Source organism: Stegodyphus dumicola, chromosome X2, assembly GCF_044657685.1.
Source record: "Stegodyphus dumicola isolate Sdum_Otavi_A_Nest chromosome X2, ASM4465768v1".
Lineage (NCBI taxonomy): Eukaryota > Metazoa > Arthropoda > Arachnida > Araneae > Eresidae > Stegodyphus > Stegodyphus dumicola.
In genome coordinates this window covers 102,330,054-102,353,272 of record NC_140781.1, presented here as the reverse complement: position 1 = coordinate 102,353,272, position 23,219 = coordinate 102,330,054, and the positions used below count along the sequence as shown (strand labels likewise).

Sequence of the window (23,219 nt, the reverse complement as noted above, 5' to 3'; positions counted from 1 at the left end):
ATTCAACAGCAGCTAAATTTATCATGATTCTGTTTTGATCTTTACAGCATAAAAATGCATAAGCGTAGGCATTCTGCAAGGCATCCCAAAATAGATGAAGGACTTTCAATAGTTCCGTAATGCCTTCTTCTAGGTATTGAGCATTGACTTATCAAATGAATATACTTCAACCCCTTATCAACTATTTTATGCAATTCTTTTGTAAGGGGTTCATGCCAATCTGTTTTCCTCATCCATGCTTCTTGTAAAACAATTTTCAGAAACAGCATTACTGGGCATATTAATCCAATGGGATCGCAGATGCTATTAGTTATTGATAGCAACTTTCTTTTTTTGGTTAGAGGATCATCTAAACACTTCAGTTTTTTCAGAAATTCACATTGTGATTTATCTGTCACAGTATAAAATTTCAGACCAAGTATAGTTTGGTTGTATCTTCTCTCTCTCTCCTGTATGTGACCGACAACATAAATTGAATCCTCCCATTTTCATTATTCCTTTTGTTTGATATTGCAAGCATTGAAGCTTATTTTTGTCTCAACACTTGTGAATAAGTTATCAACGCAGAACTCTTCTTTTAAGACTTACACAGTTGACAGCAAGTCTTCTCTTTTAAAATTTTCCAAATTTAACTGAAATAAAATGTTGGTGCTTAGTAAACAAGAGTTTAAAGTGAGGCCAAAAACTACCCGGCAATGTCTATACTCATTCACTGGTGCACAATTAACATCTTCCCACCAGAGAAATCACAGCACATCCTTATATTCTTGTTTAATACAATCTGTAAGAAAGCTTGTTTGATATCAGTACTCGCTCCTATCTTTCTAATTCTAAACCTATGTAATAAGGATGGAATAGACTGTATGACACTCAGTCCAGTATGCAGGCAATCATCAAGAGCCTCATATTCGCATGTCTTTGAAAATGCATCAAAAATCAGGTGGATTATGGTAGGAGTACTTAACACTTTGACTACTAGTCAGTGTGGCAAATAAAATATGGGTCGATCAGTATTAAGCTCCTTTATTTCTTCTATTATGTCTTCTCACTCCCACTGCAAATATACACTCTTTTGCAAAAAAATCAAAGCACCATGAAGGAACTGGTTGTTTTTTATGAAACTTAAAGCTCGCTCATACACAGATAATAAAATGATTAAAAGGTCATAGTACTTGTTCATGGTTCACAATCACCCACTGAGTGTTCAAATTAATAGTTCTTCGAACCGCCCCTGGCGGCAATGCATGCTTGAATTCGTCGAGGCAAGGAGTGGTAGAGGTTCCTAATCTCATCCTGCGACATATTCTGCCAGGCATTCATCAGTTGTCACTCCGGATCAGCGATAATATTTTGTGGTGTCTGAATCTGGAGTCCTACCATATCCCAGACATGCTCGATTAGTGAAAGGTCTCGAAATCTTGCTGGCCAAGGAAGAGTATCAAATGCACCGATACAGTCCAGAGATATGCGAGCGGTGTATGGTCTGCCATTATCTTGTTTGGAAATGGCCCCCCGATGAGGTGTCATGAAGGGTAATGCAACCAGCCGCAGGATGGTATTTACATATAATTGAGCTGTTAAAGATATACGGAGGATGACTAAAAATTACCTGTTGTCATACGGAATGGCGCCCCACACCATCACACCAGGGGTTATGGTGGTATGCCTTTGTAAAACAAAGGTAGATTGGGACCGCTGGCCCCATCCTCTCCAGACATGGACATGCTGGTCATCTGCTTCAAGAGTGAAGCGGCATTCACCGCCAGTCTGGTGGCAGCCATGATGATGGGTTGCTATACCACTCCAGATGACAACGCTGATGTTGTGAGGTCAAACGCAAACGTCTTAAAGTGAGACTCTGTGAGCGTATCCCCACCTCAGACAAGTTCCGTGAGATGGTGGATGGTACTTCGGGAGTTACCGATGGGGCGGTTCGATACTGGCGAACAATCATCCTATCTTGCCTCCCATTTTTTATCCTTGGCCCTCCAGACCCTTCATTTCATTGGAAATTTCCTTGTAGCAACCATTTCTGCCAACACCTTCGCACAGCAGTGTCTGTACGCTGCAAGTGGTGGCTTATTGCTTGGTATGACCACCCAGCTTCACGCAACCCTAAAATGCGACCACGTTCGAAGTCCTTTAGTTGCCTTTAAGGTCTTCGATATCATCGTAATGGCATCCTTAGCTGCTTCTGTACAGAATTACAATGGCAGCAACAAAAAAAAAAAAGATAAATTTTCCCCGTTTGTTACTGGTTTTTTACTTTGCGAGTTTTATACTAGAAATGCGCGCTATGATTGTAATTCCTGTTAATTTGCCTTGAAACTTTGATCATTTGCATGTTCGATCAAGATGTTTTGCATACCAAATTTCAGCATGATCGCAAAAGTTCTTGGTGCTTCGATTTTTTTGCAAATGAGTGTATATTATGATAAGCTTAAAAAATATTGTCTTTTCTTAACTGTTTAAAAACAGTATTTAGTCTTCTTTAGCAGAATCCAAATTATTATACAAAGGTGGATGTCCAATAATCCATGGTAATGTCACTTCATACTGTTGATCTGTATTAATGGTTATTGTTTCTTGGAAATGACGCAAAGTTTCTTTACCCAAAACTTTCTTAGTTTTGACTTCAGTCGGAACAGTTATTCCTGAGGACTCCAGATCCCACATCTTTTGTGTCTGCACATTCTATAAACTTAAAGCTACAATATTTGTATCGATTTCCTTATGTCTACCTAAGATACACTATTCAATAGCAGTAATATAGCAGAAATTATGAGTACTTATTTTAAAGTATTTAATCGCCCAGTCAGTATTTTTCCAATTGCATCAGCTCCAAGTAACATGTTAATATGTGGCTCACCAGGTCCAATGTTACTTGGTAACCTTGAACAAATCACTGGCTGATCAAATGCCGATACAATGCGACAAATTCTCTTTTTAAGATTTTCTAACTGTACATCACATCTATGATGAACTGCTTCTGCAGTTCTTCCTCCTCCGAAAGCCATCAGCTCTCTTGATTTGGACTTCAATGAAGAAAATAAATATTGAAACTTATCATCTTTTTTTAAATGTTTATCTTCATGTACGCAGGAAAAGTGGACCTAAAAGGCTACCCAATTTCTTGGTTCTAAATTGTATTATTTTAATTTTAACTTTGGAAGAGTTAAATTATCTTGGCTAATTACTGATACACTTGAGTTTACACAATCTTTATCCTTAGAATAATTCTTAAACTCAGTTTCAATACTTATGAATTTATCTCTATATGACTCTGTTATATTAAATTCTTCAGCAGTAAATATAATTAATTTATTTAACTGATCATCAATATTTAAAAAACGCTTAGATCTAAAGACAATTTAATTGTAAAGAGAATGGATTTAACTTGTTTTTGATTTCTGTTTGACATCAAATCTATATAAACTGATTCTAAGCCATAGTAAAAGAACTGCATAGATTACTTCTCTTTTCCACTGTTCTGAGGCGTTTACACTCTTGTCAACTTCCGTTTTGTCATCTGCATCAATCATCTTTACAATTAAAAGCTCTGTTTACTTCCGTACATAACTTAAACTATTCTTTGACACTTAATATTAATCTTTCACAGTTGCAGATGCCACTATTTTATGTTAGAACTAGGCCAATAAAATAGTTTATAAAAGTTACATTATAATAAAATAGTTATATAAAGAATGCATTTATTCACAATATGTATACTCAGGAAAAAACAAACTTACGCACATTAAATGTCTCATAAAATTTGGAACCTAATTCGAAGCATAACAACCATTACATTTTTCTGACATTGCCAAATTCTAAAGTATGAAAACTTATTATTTTATTTTTAAGATATGCACACTTCCATAATGTGAGAATTTGTGGATTGGAATATCTCAATGCCTACATCGAACACATAAGGGACTCCCAAAAGCAAATGTGTTTTGTGCAGTACTTTCATCAAAGTTTATGATCCTTTTTTTTTTCTGAAAAATCAGTGAGTGGTACCACCTACTTCGATATATTTGAAATTTGGCTTTCCCAAGTTGAAGAAAGATATCCATAATTTCATTTTTTTAGTAAGATGGTGCACTACCACACTAGCATTTGGAGGTTCATAAATTTCTAAACAGAAAACTACTAAACCACTGGACTGTTCATAATGCAGCCAATGTTTTGGTTCCGTACAGCTAGTTTCCTAGGTCTGACTTAATCCCACAACTTTGAGGATATGCCAAAGAGTTTGTGTTCATACCACCTTTGCCTACAAGTCAGGCCAAACTTGAACAATGCATTTGTGATGCTTTACAAACTTATACTGAAACATTACAACATGTTTGGCAAGAAATGGCATATTGCATTGATATTATACGGATGACTAAAAGAAGTCATATCGAACACTAGAGAAAAATAATTAAAAATTTTTCTTTACAATAACATAATATAATTTTTTGTTTGTAATTATGGAAAATATTACATTTTGTAATTGGATGATTCTTTCTTAAAAATCTGTATTTACATTTATCTCCTGCATATGTTTAAGGCATATTTGAATCCCCAATAAATAAATTCTCACATACACTTACAACTTATCAGAACAACAAATCAGTTATTTTTAATTCAAACAGCACTCAATGTAATGGTTTGGCTTATGAACATCATTTACGTCCCCCCCCCACACACATGGAGAGAAAATTTTGTTAAATTTCTTCTCATTGTCAAGTGCAAGTCTGTAATTGTTATGTAAACATAAAAGGTTACCTTGCTGTTTGGTATCCAAGAGCTAGTATTTAAAATATATATATGTCTTAGATATCCTTACTCGAGTCATTTCTCTAGCTGCCATGAGTTGGTAGTCTTATGGTGATGAAAGAAAATATAATAATAAATTATTCACTTCATTGGCATCAGGCTTTTAAGTTATTCCAGTGTGCATACAATAAGAGATGAATTTTGGTAGAAAGTTTCGGTTTGTGATGTATGCCGTGCAAAAAAGGCGACTATGAAGACAAATTTTTTATCATACAGATTTATGATAATGATTTTGTTTCTTCAACATGGAGGTGTTTCATTTAGTTTCAAAGTGTAATTAAGAATCAGGACCATCACCTGGTTTATTATGAAAAAATGTCTACATTGCACACATCAATCATTTTCATCATATACTAATGGGGGGGGGAGATGTTTGCAAAAAAATTGAAAAAAAAAAAAATATTGTTGGTCTGGAGGTTCACATATTGGGGATGTCCAAATTTAAGACTTCATACTGTACAGCCATTTCATACTGTGGGATTATCACTATGCTAGGCCATAATGCAACTTTTTTTATACTGGCATTGATTTGGTTTATTACAGTAAAGCACACTAGGGCTATCTGCTTAAGAGAAGGAATGCCATTATGGAAGACTTTCTAAGGGAAACTGGCTCATATATACATTACACATGAGGAAAACCATGAAAACACCAATGCAGCCAGCCCATTTGTCTAGATTCGAACTCTGGTTGGAACTACCAGTATTCAGCAATTTTAATGCAGAGCTGCTGGTGGGCCCTTGTGATACTGGAAGATGCAATAATTCACTTAGTAACATAATTTACTAGTCTTCTTCACAACATAACAAATTTAGTATTTTACCAAAACAATTTACAAGAATACATGTATCTGCACACATATTCACCATGTATTAATATGTGTATCAGCACATGTTTACATGACTAACTAAAAATACAGCTACAGCTCAAGTTTCTTTTTAATTAAATTTGCAGTTAGAAGGTAAATAAGAGTTCCAGCATCTCATTACAGATCTGAAAATATATATCTTTTTAGTGACATATTTCAGAGGACAAAATAGTAAAAAAAAAATCTTACAGTGATAATTCCGGACAGTAAAGTAAGCGTCTCCCATTTAGAGACATGCAGCTTCAGTTTCAAGATGCTAATAATACAAGGCAGTGCCTTGTTGTGCAGTAAGGTGGCTCTTTACACAATAATTTATTCATCACTAATTGTACATTGCATTCTGAAAGCCTACCAGATATATGTCTGCAAAATTAAACAGAGGGGAAAAAAAAAGGATAACTGTACAGTAGCCTGCTATGCACACACTTGATAGCAACTACACTTTTAGCAACCACATGTATCACCCACAGTTCTGAATACAGTAGCTATTTTATTTATCACACAACTTCATCATGGCCATTATACAGACTGATCTTGGACATACACCATACAGTTGACTCAGTTGACAGCATTAAAAAATGATTTTTTTAATAATCTCTCATATTTTAGCTAAATATTTCACAGCAAATAAATAAAAAAGACTATAGCATTCTTACCCTTACTAATTTTCTTCAAATACACTATATGTCGAAATTAAAGGATGTTAAAAGAAATAAAATGAAACTATTATTTACCAAAAAAATTATTATCGACAATTCATACAAAAGCATTATAAATTACTGCTTGCTAGTTGATTAACCTCAAAATATTTAATTTAAAGTTAAATTTATGGAAATTTGAAAATGATGGAAAAATTACTTTGCCAGTTCTGAAACAAATCTTTCTTTAACACAACGCATTGTCTGTCAGCTCTGATGGAAATGGTAATAAAAAATCTGTAGATTAACTCTTGCAAAATTGCATGCTCCTTAAAACACATTTTTCAGATCCTGAAGTATTCAGGGAGGAATCTAACATGCTGCATTACAGTGGCCTAAGGCATCCCATTCATGCTCAATCAGGTTCAAGTCTGATGCATAAGCTGACCAATCTATTCTGCTGTTTGCAAGTAATCTGACAAAAGTAATGTTCGATGTGGACAAATATTGTAGTTTACGAGCAAAAAATCCAAGCCCAAAGCATTCTTAGATGGCCTTACATGGGGTTGCAAGAGCTCTTCCACATACCTGTGACCAATTACAGAAGTAAGGATCTAATGTCATAAATGCTTGATGCAGAAATGTTTTCCATCAATTCACAAAAAATCTGGAACATGAGGTTAAAAGACCTTGCTCACAATTCTGTAATCAGTTACTAAACGCTGTGAAAAATATGTAGCTCGATGCAGCCATTTTTGGTGATTCCACCTCAAACCATGACACTGCATAGTAATAAAATCTTGCATGAACAAGGGAAGACAAATTATGTGTTCCTCACTCGATCCAGGTCAAAACATGGCTAGAATAGTTCAGGCTGTATCTGCAGATGTCAGTAAATAGAACACTTTGAACATGATGATGACACCACCTTAAGCATACCTCTTTGGAAGATGAAAGTGGGACCACAAACCATTGGCTTTTTCGCATTAAGTTCAATCTCCTGAGGCCTTTGTCCAGCAGTAGGCTGGTTGATTCACATTTTTGAGGGAATTTTAAGGTCTAAAACAAACCATCCTCTAGACGATTCATGGTTCCTTAGAACTGACTATCGCAGAAAAGAGTCTCCAGAGCTTGCTATTTCTCTTGGAAGCCCTTAACAGGCTTCCATTAAAGGATTCACTTCTTAAAAAGCGATTCCTTATTCTTAAAGATCATATTGAATAATGTTAAACACTCCAAAGTGCATCTATTATGCAATACACTAGTTTGAGTAATTCATGCAGTGGAACACAAAGAGACAGAGCTAGAATTAACCCCCTCACTAGCACCAAAATCTATTAAGCAGGAATCTAATTTTGGGTTCAATTACAAATATTTAACATAACTATTAATTATACTACTGGATAATGGTTAAAGCTTTAAGGAAGTGAGCATTAATTTTGGCAAGCAGTGTACTGAATTTTAAATTAATAGTCTTAAAAAGAAAGTTTTTCATTTTCATACCTTCCAAGCATAGTATCTGGGTGAGCAGCAAACAATGCCGGATTAACCACAATGCGAGTGTTCTCCACAACAAGAGTTATACGTTCATCACTTGCAGATGGTGTAACTGCATTTTGGTTTGCTGCAAGTACTATAGACGAATTGTATGTCTGGGAACTGCATGAATCAGCACTTCCACTTGCATGACCACAGCAGTTATGATCCATGGGATTATTGCGCACTGGCCCTGTTTGCGATGAACGATTTCTGAAAATAATTAGTATATATTTTAGTATACGAACGTCAAGAACTAAAGGCACAGTAAAGCAAAATAATGAAAAATAACTAGAATTCCTTTTTGTGGCAAAAAATTTTTTTTGGCCAATTTTATTATCATGAATTAAAAATTTTATATTTATTAAGAATTTCACACATAATTAACTGAGAAGATTTTCAATTCGCATTGTTACACTTTAATTTAAATTTCTTATCAACATACATTCAAACTTATTCTCACAATACTAAACAAGACATTTGCTTAATTTGAAAATTTATATAATAGCTTATTTTTGTTTTTTCACATACTCGCGAAATATTTTATTTAATTCCAGTAAACAAAAAAATAGCAACAAAATGCACTCACTTAAGAAATTAATAAAAAAAATTCTATCATATCACATGGACGTATACATTTATTCTTAATTACATAGTCTTGTGCGCTGGAGATAAAAATGTTTTTTCTGTACAACGTTGCCATTGCTCGCTTTGAAATCCTTGAGTTTGTTAATCAAAAATTAATTATTAAAGTTTTACAAAATATGAAATCGATAATAATAAAAAAATTCCAAATTTCAAATTTGGGCTTCCAAGATGCCCATACTCTCAGGAGGATTATGTTATTCAAAATGTGATGGCTCTAGTTACTGTTCTTTTATCACAATGCGAGAAACATACATACATTTATGCAGATTCTTCATTATTTAATTTCTTTAAATAAAATACAGGGTGATAATATTTGGTGGCAACAATCTAAAAACTGAAACAACGCTTGTAGTGAATCAACGCAAAATGCCAGAATGAAATTAATAGTCCTTCTGGGCAAATTGCCCCTTTGGACTAAAAAAAAGACAACACATCTGACTAATGTGCTATATTGGTTGCAAGTCATGAGGAGTGATATTTTTTAAAGATGGCTGTACACATAATAAACAGTAAGCAGTACATTTATCAATACAAATTAGCAACAATGGAAATAAAAAAATTATAAAAATTACCAATTAATATGCTATATAAAACAAAGAAGTCTAGGGTTTAATATGAGGTATAAGAATTTAATTCCGTTTCCTGAAAATGATTCCTGATTTAATTCCTGAAATGCCGTTTTAAAAATATATATTGTGGAACTCTATATTAGAAAGTATTGTCACCTTTCAAGTACTTTTTTGCACATCCATACACTGACTTGGGTCATGTTCGCATTTCTGCAGCACACCCGGATTTTATATTCTACGAAGGTTGATCCAAAAAAAAAGTTTACAAGCAGAAGCAATTGAAATGTAATAATTGTGGAGTGAATATTTCAACCCAGGGTGGTTGACAGATGGCGCTAGTTGTCCTACAGCGGTTCTACAAGTAAGTAGCATCAGTACGCAGACACTTAAGAGCGACAGTAATGGCACGACATCTAGAAAAGTGGTCTCGCATAGAGGTGTGAGCCGTAATTTGATTCTTATGAGCCAAGAATGTGGCCGCATCCAAAATTCACAGACAAATCGTTGAGGTATATGGGGACAAAGCAATGAGTAGACAACAGGTAGCGAAATGGTGTCGTTCTTATCAAGCGGGCAGGGAGCATGTGGAAAACCGCAATATGGAAGCGAGCGGCCGTCCAAGTTCTTCAAGGACAGATATCAACACATCACGTATTGAAGAAATCATCCAAAGGGATCGACGAGTAACCGTGCATGCGATTGCCTCAGAGTCGGACCTGAGTTATGGTAACGTTCAGCGTATCGTAACCGCTGTGTTCCAATATTCCAAAGTTTGTGCCCGCTGGGTTCCACGTGCATTGTCCGCAGAGCATAAGACCACTAGAATGATGTGCAGCCTTACATTTCTTCAGAGATACCATTCAGACAACCAACACTTCATTGATCGCATCGTTACCGGTGATGAAACATAGCTTCATCACTTCACCACCACATCCAAAAGAGCCACGATGGAGTGGAAACACCTTGGATCACCGACGAGGAAGAAGTTTAAGGTCACATTCTCTGACGGTAAATTGATGGCAACCGTTTTCTGGGATACGACGGGTGTTATCCTAATTGAGTATTTGGAGCGTGGCCATACCATTAAGACCGATCGTTATTGTGCCACCTTAACGAAATTGCATAAAGCCATCCGATGCAAACGGCCTGGATTACTGAGCAAAGGCGTCATTTTTCTGCATGACAATACCAGGCCCCATACAGCTCACCAGACTCAGGAATTGCTGCATAGGTTCAAGTGGGAGGTCTGGAATCACCCCCCATAAAGCCCCGATTTGGCTCCAAGTGACTACTTCATTTTTCCAGCATTGAAGCGATACTTATCCGGAACACGGTTCACCTCACACGATGCAGTGAAAACAGCTGCCGAGAAATGGCTCAATGAGCAGGGCCCCGATTACTAACAAGACGGGATAAACAAGTTGGTCAAACGTTCTGACAAATGCCTAAACAGGTTTGGCGACTATGTGGAAAAGTGAAGGCCAGATGTGCCTCTTGATTCCCATTTGTATCTTGCTTCTATTGTTAATAAATACTTTTTCATTTGCCTTGTAAACTTTTTTTTGGATCACCCCTCGTATAACGCTGTTGAGTACCGATTCCATATTGTCTTGGATATCAGTTATATTAGAAAATTCGGCCTTACAATGCAGTTTTTAATTTTGGAAATAGTGAGAGGTAAGTAGTCTTGAGAGGTAAGTAGTCTATGTCAAGTGAGTAGGCATGATAATCTAATTAAACCCTTTCCTTGCCAGAAACTTATTCACAAGGTGTGCACTGTAAAGTTAGCCTATCGTCAAGCTAAAACATTGGCACTTTTTTTCCAAATAAATCCTTACCATCTTTCCTTTTCTAAATAGCACTGGCTGACTCTTTATCCTGTTAACTATTCTTGGTAAACTGTTTCCTCGTGATTACAGAAACACATCAAAATTATCATAAACTATGAGTACAACATATGTGCTTTTTTTAGATGTCTGACATTTCGTTTTTGATTGCACTACAAACAGAAGTTTCATCATCCATAATTTCTCTCAGAAACAGGATCTTATTCGATGAAAGATCACTCGCAAATTTGTATAAGTACTAATTTGGGGGTGGGAGAAAGGGAATCACAAAACATGAAAAATTAGCAAAAACATGGATATCCTTCACAGGATTCGAATCATAGCTGATTTGAATGCTTAGCGAATGTTCACTAGTTACGCCCGACAAAATGCACGGATAAAGGAGATTTATGTTTTTCCCCACTTAAAGGGAGGCTAGGTAGAGAGGAACCAGACTGAGTCGGCTAAATCTAGAGAGTCATTATTTATCATCTACTACATTTTCATCAGGCACAACTCTAGAGTTAATAGAACTTTGGGGAGAAATAAGTTATGCCTTCACAGGGATTCAAAACACAGATTTTCTGTCAGCCAGACGTGCTACAGTTTACTCTGTAAGAGGGCATACGATGAAAGAATAATTTCTAATAATTTTAATTGCTTTTGTTCATTCTTTAAAATCCCATGCACAAATTTCGTAGAAGTCATTGTCATGTTCAAATTTTCATTTAATAGTAGCCTATTTCTCGATTAATTCCGTTATCCAATCCAATCAGTTTTCTGACAGGTTTGGTTTGGTTTATGTGATTACGGCAAAGCCTCGAGGGCTATCTGTCTAAGGAGTTGTCTGACCGTTCTGCCTTGCATTCTTCTGTTAACATCAATTGCTATTACTGACTGTTAGTGTTATCCATCGCATCTATTAATTTATCTCCGAATTTCTTACGTCGCTTAAATATTTTTGCTTGCGTACTGGTTCGTTATGAAATGAATGCACAAGTCCGATGAAAAATGAACAAAAATTTATTATTATCACAACAAAAATGTTTAAATTTTCTCAAATTATCATGCAATATTACAATATCTCACAGTAGTTATCTTTTAACTACTCAAATGTCCAATAGAACATAATTCAAAACAGCTAAAGAAAGCTAATCCGCGAATTCGCTACAGTCAACAAGAGCAGTTTTCTAAACAACAACAAACTAAGTAACTCCTCGAACTGAGAGGTTTTCCTCCTTTTAGAAGATTTTAAAAATCGCGTGCTAGAATTTTCTAGTACTTTCTCGAAATCAAAAAGAGATATTTATTAAATGTTTAATGCATGCACTCTTGTATTTTCAATTTTCCGGCTTAGCTTTCTTTTAATATTCGTCATGCGCTGCACTGCGCGGGAAATAAAACCATTTAATTTATAATTGAACTAACATTAGCTTTTTAAATACCAAATTTGTAACACTCCCCCCTTCCCAAGGACTGCACGTCCCGGGCAGTACAATCCCTGGACAGGAAGCCAAACTTACAACTAAAGATATAAATGCAATAATAAGCATTACATTACAATAATAAACAACATGAACAATAAATGCAATAAATAAAACAAATCAAATACTAAATACACATTTAGAAACAAAAAGGACCATGGTCTTATACTATTTACAATTATTTACATTACTTACTATGGTCATAGTAATGAGCTAACCTGTCGTAATGAACGACTTTAGGTTTAGAGTTCGATGACATACGGATCAGAACCACGACGTCATTCAGTCTGTTCAGTATTGTATATGGACCATCTGAAGGTGACTGTAATTTAGGACCGAGTCCTTTTTGTTGAATCGGGTTCCACAACCACACCTTGTCTCCTTTGTTGGATCTATGTCTAGTTGCTCTTATGTCGTATCTGGTCTTCATTTTCTCTGTCGCCAAGATGACTCGCTTTTGTGCAGAACGGTGCATCCCCTCAAACCGGGCCTGGACATGTTGGATGTGTTCCTCAGGCGATGAAGGCGCATTCATAGGGTGACCAAACAGGCGGTCACAAGGCAGATGAAGGTCTCGACCAAAGAGCTTCTGGGATGGAGAATAGCTGGTAGTCTTGCGTTTCTTTTCGACCCTAGCATGATTTCGGCGGCTTCCCGAGCTGGGTCTTTCGGACAAGGCGTCAACATTTCCAGGTGAAGATCTCTTCTAAGGATGGATAGTCATGTCACCAGATGCTGAAAGCAGTTTGTTGTTTTTGAAGTCTAAGGAAAAATTGTATTTCCTTAAAAAGTCCAATCCGAGTATGCATGGATCTGTAATATCCGCCACATAAGCCATGTGATGGTAGGCGGCACTTCCAAACGTGATGCTCACGTTTAACTTCCTAGTTATGTCGATCTTATCACCAGACGCAGTCTGAAGGGTAACAGAGGATGGCGTCCAAATAAGTTTATCTTTAAACTGTTGAGCTAAATCTCTCCGAATGATGGTAACATTAGCTCCTCTGTCAATGATCATATTGCAAGGAACTCCATCAATATGCCCATTGATGGACAATCTGTTACTGTTGCCACTCACTGTAGAAATCTTGAGCGCTTTAAAGTAAAGTTTTTCATTCTCTGGCAACCTCTGTTCCTCAATATGGTCATTCATTTGTTTCTTCCGTCGTCGCTGGGAAATGGTCTCAATTTCCGTGCTTCGGGGTATTCTGCAGTTCCTTCGCACGTGGCCTTCTGCTCCGCAGTTCCAGCACTTTGGTTTCTTGTCAGTCCTTTTCCTTCCCGTGGCATTTAATTGTCTGTCTAAATCGTATGCCTTATTTTCCGTGCTCTGGGGTGTTCTGCAGTTCCTTCGTAGGTGGCCTTCAACACCGCAATTCCAGCACTTTAGGGTCGGTTTCTTTTCACCACTATTCCGTTTTAAAGCATTCACTGGTCTTGTCAACTCATCCGTTTTATTATCCGTGCCCTGGGGTGTTCTGCAATGTCGTCGTAGTTGACCTTCAGAACCACATCTCCAACAACTTACAGCCACTTTGTTCTCACTGCTACTCCATATCAAAGCATCGACTTGTCTGGATAAATCATCTAAACGAGCCATTAATTGGTCCCCTGGCTCGTGGACTCGCACAGCTCTGACTGGGTAGTGATCTCTACGCTTTGCTTGCTAGGCTGCCTCGAATTTCATGGCGTACACTAAAGCGCTTTTCAAATCTTTAACATCCGCCATTCGCAGTGCTTTCTGTATTTCAGGGTCCCGGATGCCATCGATGAAATATTGTAGGGACAGGATTTCCCTTGTTTCTGTCGGGCACTCCAAAAAGGCGTGATGTGACAGCCTTTCAACATCTGTGGCGAGCTCCTGAAGTGTTTCGGTAGGCTTCTGTTGACGGGATTTTAGTTGAGGCTTGCTGTAGTCTTTCAAACACTTTTCGCCAAAGCGTAGCTCCAATGCTCCAGATAGAGCTTCAAAGTCTAGTCTCTGGTTTTCGGGAAGCATCTGCAGGATATCCGCTGCGTCTGCTCTCAGAGAAGCAGCGAGATGACAGGCTTTAGCTTTGGAATCCCATCCATTCGCATCCGCAACTATAGAAAATTGGGTCTTATACACTTGCCAGGATGTCTTCCCATCATATGTGGATAGCTTCAGAGATGGACGAGCAGGCATCGGTAAGAATTTAAAATCATCACTCCCGCTCCCTGCCAACGCTACGAATTTCTTTAAAGTATCCATTTCTTTGGCAACTGCAGAAACTCTCTCATCAATTTGTTGTTCGATTTGTTGTTTAACGGAACAAACTCTTCCTTCTATTTCTTCTTTGACTGAATCAACTCTGTAACCTGAAAGCTAATCCGCGAATTCGCTACAGTCAACAAGAGTAGTTTTCTAAACAACAACAAACTAAGTAACTCCTCGAACTGAGAGGTTTTCCTCCTTTTGTAAGATTTTAAAAATCGCGTGCTAGAATTTTTTAGTACTTTCTCGAAATCAAAAAGAGATATTTATTAACTGTTTAATGCACGCGCTGCACTGCGCGGGAAATAAAACCATTTAATTCATAATTGAACTAACATTAGCTTTTTAAATACCAAATTTGTAACAATATATTCGATATATTAATGGAATCTCCTTCGTTCGCCATCTATTGTTCTATCCTTATAGTGATTTTTTTGATTTTTGTTTGAAATTTCATATTGACAGCATATAATTGTAATTTTTATTCATATTACACCATATAAAATTTCATATAGTGCCGCAAATTTCAGTCTCTCATTTTAATGGCCCAGAAAATGCACTTGCATATCTGTTACTTTCTCTGTAACTAATATTTGTCTACATCATTTGAAATTTTTGCACTTATTAATTCAAATACAAATACTGACTTGATTTGGTAAGCATGGAAACTGTGCAGCTGTTCCGTGAATTAAATGTCACATCCTGTAGAGGGTAGTACAAAAAAGAAGGCTACTACTGAAAGTACCGAATAAACACGAGTTACAAAATTTTTCAAAATAAACTAAAGACTGGCATGAGAATAGTTCAGCCCTATGACAGAACTCCTATGAAAATAAAAAAGTTCAATGTTTTATACGTAAAATTTGTGAAAATATTACAAAACACATTTATTGACTTATATCACTTTCCAGCGCATAGTTTTAACCAAAATATATTCCACATATAAATCCTATTTTTTTTAAAATATATACTTAAAAGAAAAACACTAAAACGAAATGTAGCTTCGCTGACAATGTATCATAGAGGTTAAAACAGCTCTAGCTATAGGATGCGGCAGCGTTCATAGCGTAATTTGACTTGTGTAGTACAATCTCGTGCTGCATTCATGTGCTTAATGAGTTGCCATTTCGAGTGTGACAGTTATATGGATCGGTGGAGTGCACAGCATCGTGCCTTTGCTGTTGAAAGTTATTTCAAGAATAACTACTCTGTTAGTGCTAACCAGCATCTACTTCGGCAACATTTTAACTTGGGACGTCATAGGAAAGTTCTAGATGGACGGACATTGCAACAGACATATCCAGGTAGAGTAATTTCCCGTTTTTGTGACATTCTCTGGCCGCCTCGCTCACCTGATCTTTCATGTGCAGACTTTTTGATTTGGGGCCACCTGAAGCAAGAAGTTTTCCGAACACGTTGTGCCACCATTCCTGAGTTGAAGGATCGCCTCAGAACTGCTGTCGGCAATGTCCCAGAGAATACGTTATGCCGAGTTATGGCAAGCTTTCAACGCCGCCTAGATAAATGTGTTCCGAAGAGGGGGCATCAATTGACAGGCATCATATTCAAAAAGTAATCCACACAATGGACAATGGCTTACACATTAGTAAAGAGCATACCTTTAACTACTAATTGACATAAGAGGTAATAAATAAATTACAGTTACTGCCTTATGGTGTGTTTTTAATATCCTACTATGAACGCTGCCGCACCCTGTGTTACTGCAGACAGCCTGAAAAACTCATATATCACTGAATTTTAAGAGTAAGATACAAAATTTTTTTCATTTAACTTTTCAGTGATAATGAACATTTCATTAATTGAGCATGTTTCCTAATGAGACCATAAGAGTATTTGTAACCACCAGACTATATCCCCAGTACTAAAACCTTTTCTCATAAAATTTTCTATGTTACTTTAATAACTTTGTGAGTGGAAGGTTCTGGTCATTTTAAGAAGACTAAGAAGGCAGTTAGCAGCTTACAGAGTTTGAACAAGGCCATGGGCAGTAGTAATTATGGGAAGGTACTGCCTCAAGATGGCCAGGGTTCGGCCGCACATGTGCCACCACTCAACAGAAACTCATGTATTCCTCTCTGTTGAGAAAATGCATACGTGATTATTTCACAAACGTTTTACAAAAGCAAAAATGAAATACATGGTGAAAGGAATTTTCTCCTTCCTTATATATATATTGTTATTAGTTTCTTGTAAATTTCCTGTCTTTTGTGTGACATTTGAAAAATTCAAATAAAATTTTTGAAAGTCACAGTTGTAAATTAATTCGTATTTTTAAGCAGATTAATTCTGAATTTTATTCCTATATCAAGGGCTTCAAAATATTCTGGGGAAAAAAAAACATAAAATGTTTTAATTTTTATCCAAATACTTTCTGCCAAATTATGCTGAGAAAATGAACTTCCAAGATTGAAGCGTTTCAATTCTGCACTTCGTTAACAAAATTGCATTTCTATCTCTTTTTAGTTTTAATCGTGTATTTAAAAAAAATTATCCTTTTAAATTTGTTTTTTGTTAAATGCAAGTTACAAATTTTATCTTGGGGGAGGGAGATTACGTACATCCCCTTTTTTCTCATTATATATAGAATTTGAAACATTAGAGGGTCTTTTAATATTCCAATTCCACCTCTATTAAATATATTATATCAGCTTAGATTATATTAACTAGAAGCAAAATTTGTTTATTAATCGCAAAGTATTAGGCAGATGTGAGTGTTCACTTCTAAATATGCAATTATCCAACAATAACGAAAAAAGAGCACACCACAAATCATTAACTGTCTCAAAGCCAAAAGCTAACAGAAGTGGTGCTTTTGAACTAGTTGTTTACCTCATTTTAGAATTAAAGAGCTTTGCCAACTTAATGAATCTGCTATACTACTTAAAGGGAAGATTTATATATGCAGCCAAATAGTGCTTTATATGTAAAATTACTCACATACATATGATTGAATAACCTTATTATGATCGGATTGGGTAATTTAATTATAATAAAGCATTCATCGTCTGCCAGGTAGAGAACGGATGTCTTTACGGACTTTCTGCAGGATACGCATTTGCGTCTGGGTTACAAATAGGGAAAACACACAAAATCCATGAACAAATATTTCATACTGGGAATAGAATCCAAGATGAATTATTAGTTTCTATGACCCACTTGGCTGCTTACTGGCCACCTGTATCAAGCAGCAGAAGGATTTATTCTATTTACATATGTACCAGTTTACGTTTTATAGAAACAGTTCTAAATACTTTTATGTACCTAAATAAATAGGGTGCTTTAAATAATTTTAATAATGTACAGAAACAAGGAATATCCGCATCAAAGAATTTTTCAAATGGGTTATTGAAAAACAGTAAGTACTCCAGCTACTGTTTATGCTAGACTTAAAGATGAGAGCTCAGAAATCAAATAAAGGCATAGCTGACAATCTTGAAACCTAACAAAAAGAGGGGGGGAGTGTGCTCACGCAAAACACGGGTGGGTTCTTCATGCTATTCAGCGACGCGATTTCAAGAGAATGTCAAACTGACTTAAAATTCATTTATTTTGCATGATTTTGAAGTAAAATCTATTAATATTCAATTAGATATTCTAAATTTTATTTTATTAGTTCAAAGGGCAGCCCAAAGGGGAAATTAATTTCGTTTTGGCATTTTTCGTTGAAAACATTAAAAGTCTAAATCACTTTCAAATTGTTGCCACCAAATATTTGTATTTTATTTAAAGAAATTAAATAATGAAGAATCTGCATAAATGTACGTATGTTTCCTGCATTGCGATAAAACAACGGTACCTAGAGCCATCACATTTTGAATAACATAATCCTCCTGAGAGTATGGGCATCTGGAAGCCCAAGTTTGGACTTTGTTTCATTATCTATTTAATATTTTGTAGAGCATTTATAAGTTTTTGATTAAGAAACTCAACGATTTCAAAGCAAACAGTGGCAACATGGTAGGGGGTTAAAAAAAAATCATGGTACGGTGTTAAAAAAAATCATCTCCAGCGTGCGAGACTGTGTATCGGAAATTCTAAAGATATATTCATTTTTAAATTATTTTGCGATATTGTTGATGAATTGAATTTTATGATTTAAGTGCAAAGAGCATGATAATTTAATAAATAATGGTAACACACAAAACGTTAAAAAAATGCCCCTTTGGGCATAGTATAAAATCTGAAAGCTTTCAGATTTTTTTTTTAATAACCTTGTGTTTATTTACTTATTTATTGGCTAACTTCGCTTCGCTTTGCGTCTTGTTTTCTTAAAATTTTAGAATCCTGAATAGGGAAGAAACGCTTTTATTTACCCGTATTTAGTACTTTTAAATATAATGAAAATAAAATTAATAACTAAAGTTCAACAATACAATTATTTAGTTAATAAAAAACTGCAAATATAAAATATTATGGCACGTGCAAACGAATGTAACAAAAATCAAAACAAATCAAAATCTCTACTTCGACTTTTTAAACGCGGACTACTCGCATTTACGCGGATACGATATTTTTCGACGAGAAAGTAGTTTTTGCGATCTTCTTCACCAAATGCCTCGGGTGGTCATATCGGCCTCAGGTTAGCTCAGTTTGACAGGAGAAAGGATGAATCCACATCGGTAACTAAGAAATAAGCAAGGTTACTATGCTACAAGGTTTGCTCTTGTGTAACGTCACTGACTTCTAGACAGTTCAAAAATAACTACTCTCTTTGTTTCTTTTCTCCCAATGACGTCAGAGTTGCGAAGAGCCTAACCTTGTTTGTCTACTGACTGTGGAAATAAGTGGCCAAAAATTAAAAACCTGGACATTGAGTTGGGTCCAGGTGGATTGAGTTGGGTGAGGGCATTGAGTTGGGTCCAGGATTGAGTTGGGGAAGGTGGATTCGGTCACCCATCTCTCCTGCTTGCAGGAGAGATGATGAAAGTTGACCAGAAGAGTTGGCAGTTATTTAAAGGGTACAAAAATAGGATCAGTTTAAGAATAATAAATTAATGAGTAGCTCACTTATTTTTAGATCCAGGTGTTATAAGACTAGCTTTCTGCTGAGTTCCAGCAGACAAAGGAGGTGAATCTCGTGAACTGCCGCTACTAGAAGGTGATGAAGATTCAGCATGGTCACCCATTCGGCTCACAAGGCATGGCTTCAGTTTAGGTGAATTACTATACCTAAAAACACACACACATACAAAAAAAATTTAGAATGTATTCATAATGAAAGTTTGGATGAACAAAAATCATGTTTACAATATCAAAGAAACTCCAGATTTACAGCGGTTTTCCTCCATCTCCCGAAAGTACATAATCTTTTTGATTATAAAGCGTTTTAAAAGAAACATATGGGGCTATAATAAACAAAGCAATCTGGCGCATATTAACATTACAATTAAGTAGGAGGCTTTACTTACACGTTTTCTACACGTTAGTCACGAAAGGAGGGCAGACTAAACAATAACATAATTTTATATCTCAGCGTCGTTGTCTCAAATTATATATTATACACACTATAAGTATAGCGTATGAATTGTTTAAATTAGTGTATATCTACACAGCAAGCGAAGCGCTGACTCAACAGATAAGTAAATATTAATACAGAAGTTTCAAATATCCATAGCTACTTAATAAAAACCATGGAACATAAGAACAAACAATTAACGAAAACTGATTGTAAATCGATGCATACCGTGAATCGTTTTGCAAGAAGAATAACGAAAAAAATGGTTCAAAAATAACTCTAAGAATTATTAAGTAATACATACGTATATAAATGGAAATTAGAATAATAAAGTTAAAACGAAGTGATATTTGAAATTTAATTTATTGTAGGCTGCTTGAGTACTAATAAATGAATGCTATAATAGATCTAGGGGAAATAATTTCATTCGCATTGTTCATTTATACATCTAACTTAACAGAATAGTTTAAAGCGGCTCAACAATATCTTAACATAGCAAAAAGATGATTTAATTTTCAAAGCCAATGCTTTCTCCAGACATAGCGAGACATGTCTAGACCTTCTACTTAACTCACTGTTTGTGAGCATCTACTGGCATAAGTACACGTCAAGTAAACAGGATTTAATTTCAACACAACGCATATAGAATTTTAAAAGTATTTTCAGAACATCACAGCTAAATTTCCGAATTATTTCTAAATTTTTTGTTTGGGATTTAAAATAAGCTTCCGTTGCGAGATATGTAAAGAAATGTAAAGGAATTCGTTTACAGCGCATACACACCTAAGAACTTGATACACCTGAAAAAGATATTAAATTAGTAAACAAAGGGGGGATCAGTGCATCAAAGAGTTAAATGTGATTATTTCATTTGGTCAAAAATTACAAAAAGAGAGGAAGTTACATATGTATGTTCTGCATATAGTATTTAGCTTATTCACTGCACCAGGTATCCCAGAATACTCTTCGCATTACTAGATATGTGAAAAATGCATTCATTCCGTTGAACTGCAGAATTCAACTTCTACATTACATCTTGAAATTAATACTTCTTTGAAATTCTACAGTACGGATCCCAGTCAATGTGAAATTAATTTGTGGAAACGTGCAACAAGTTACAACAAAATTACTGAAAAAATACATTTTGGTGTTACGTAATTAATATGTTAGGCTCTCTTTAAAAATATTTTTTATAAACAAATTTCCTTTCAAATTAAAATAATGATAGAAAAAATGAGCTGCTACAATCGAAATTCGAAACAAGAATCTGTTCTCTACCTGCCGTAAGTTACCATAATACCACCAGGGATACAAACGGATGGTGGAGCTTGCATACAGTAGGCGCCGCTTTATGTAATCACATTAGTCCATGGCTATTTTTATTACATTAACTGAATGACAGCATTAAACGATGCGAAAAAAGAAAATTCCTTCAAAACAGCAATGGAATTCGACTAATTTAATATATAACTAGAAACATACAAAGAGGTACTTTCACAGCATTTTAATTATGAGCAAAAGTCTGTTTATACATTGTCCACTATTACTTTAATGTATAATTCTATTTATGAACTGTTTATAACGTTCCTGGATATTATTTGACTGATGCTATCTTAATATAAATCAGAAGATATCCCTCACTGGAAGAGAACATGCTAATGTAAAATGTATTCCCACCCCCAAAACGTAGCTTTGACTTAGATATTTTCAATAATTTTTTTTTTTTTTTTTTTTGTTTGTTTTGTTTTTCCGAAAGGAGGAGGGGGGATGGTGCAGAACTATTTTTGCTCCTGAAGAAGAACGACTTGTGTCTGATCCCCAGAGTATTCAAAATTTACGCCAACCTAATGTTGCTTTTTTGCCTAATTTAAATGTTTGACTGAAATCTAAACTGAGCGTTTGGGCGACTTAATCCTGTACTTGGCAATATCTCTGTCACTTGGGAATTTTTGTAATTTGTTTTGATTTATTTTAAGACTTAACATCATTCTAAAACAAGTTTATTCTATAACAATTTGATCATATTAACTGCATCATTAATCACAATAAGTGATGTATTTTCATATTTTCGGACGCAGACAGGCGGGACTTTGGCAGTTCGGTTACAATATCCGAACGATTATATTAACCGCGATCACATTAAGCGGCGTCTACTGTATACATAGCTGCTGCTCATAACTTTAGGCCAGATTTTCTTGTTTATTCATGAAAGATGTACATTTGGTGTTAACAAACATATTCATTCTACGGTCCTATATAATTAAGAGAAGCATGGGCGAAATCGGGGAGTCCAATGTCATGAGCTGCCCTTGCAGGAATTATCTATAAATATTGTATATATCTAGGTAGAGAGAAACAACAGCAAACGCTGTTTGTATCAACTTCTCAAAATAATTTTTATTATAAAATACCAATATGTCACTTTCTCCGTGCATATATATCACTTAATTTATCGCAATTTTGCCCATGAAAAAATTTCAATAACAAAATACATTAGTAAATTAATATATTAAATTATCAAAACGTTAGTAAAGAATAAATAATATTAGTAAAGTAATATACTATGCTAATGATATTATAATTTATAATATGCTAGTGATGTTATAATTTTTTTTTTTCAAAGTGATTAGATTAGGATTTTTTAAATTCTTTTAAATTTAGCGAAACGTAAATTTATTATGAACTAAGCATATCTTTATAGATAAAAACACACCACTGCAATGATATGCTGACCACGTCATACAGAATTGAGGATTCCGACATCAAAGCACGAGAGAGGGCGCAAATATCGACGAAAGAAAGGTCTGCGCTATCGATTCTGTCCAATCTTTTTAACAGTGCGTCCATGGCAGGCTGTAAAAGATGGGAACACAACAAACCACTCCAAATAAACGTGATACAATCAGGGAAATTCCATCCAAAAATGGACCAAATACCTAAGCATAGATATGGAAAACGCGCTAATGAATCCCTTTATTTGAATAGTTTACTGCTAAACTTTACAGATTAATAATTAGCAAAATCCAGCCTTTGTCTGAAGTTAACAACGAAGGTAAATTCCCAAATATTAATTTTCAAGTTACAGTGCCACTTCTGCATCGGTAAAGTCCTAGATAA

At 35.4% G+C, this 23,219-nt stretch overlaps 1 protein-coding gene across 5 annotated transcripts in view; it reads right to left on the bottom strand.

The window, feature by feature from the left end:
* The window catches only part of LOC118187670 (BTB/POZ domain-containing protein 10-like), a 270,159-nt gene that overhangs the window by 44,319 nt on the left and 202,621 nt on the right, over window positions 1–23,219 (bottom strand). For all 5 annotated transcript variants that reach the window (XM_085809831.1, XM_085809832.1, XM_085809833.1 and 2 more), the window contains 2 exons: window positions 19,655–19,816; window positions 7,831–8,076 (listed from right to left, as the gene is read on the bottom strand). In XM_085809831.1, coding sequence (XP_085665957.1) covers window positions 7,831–8,076; window positions 19,655–19,816 — 408 coding nt within the window. The remainder of the gene's footprint in view (window positions 1–7,830; window positions 8,077–19,654; window positions 19,817–23,219) is intronic.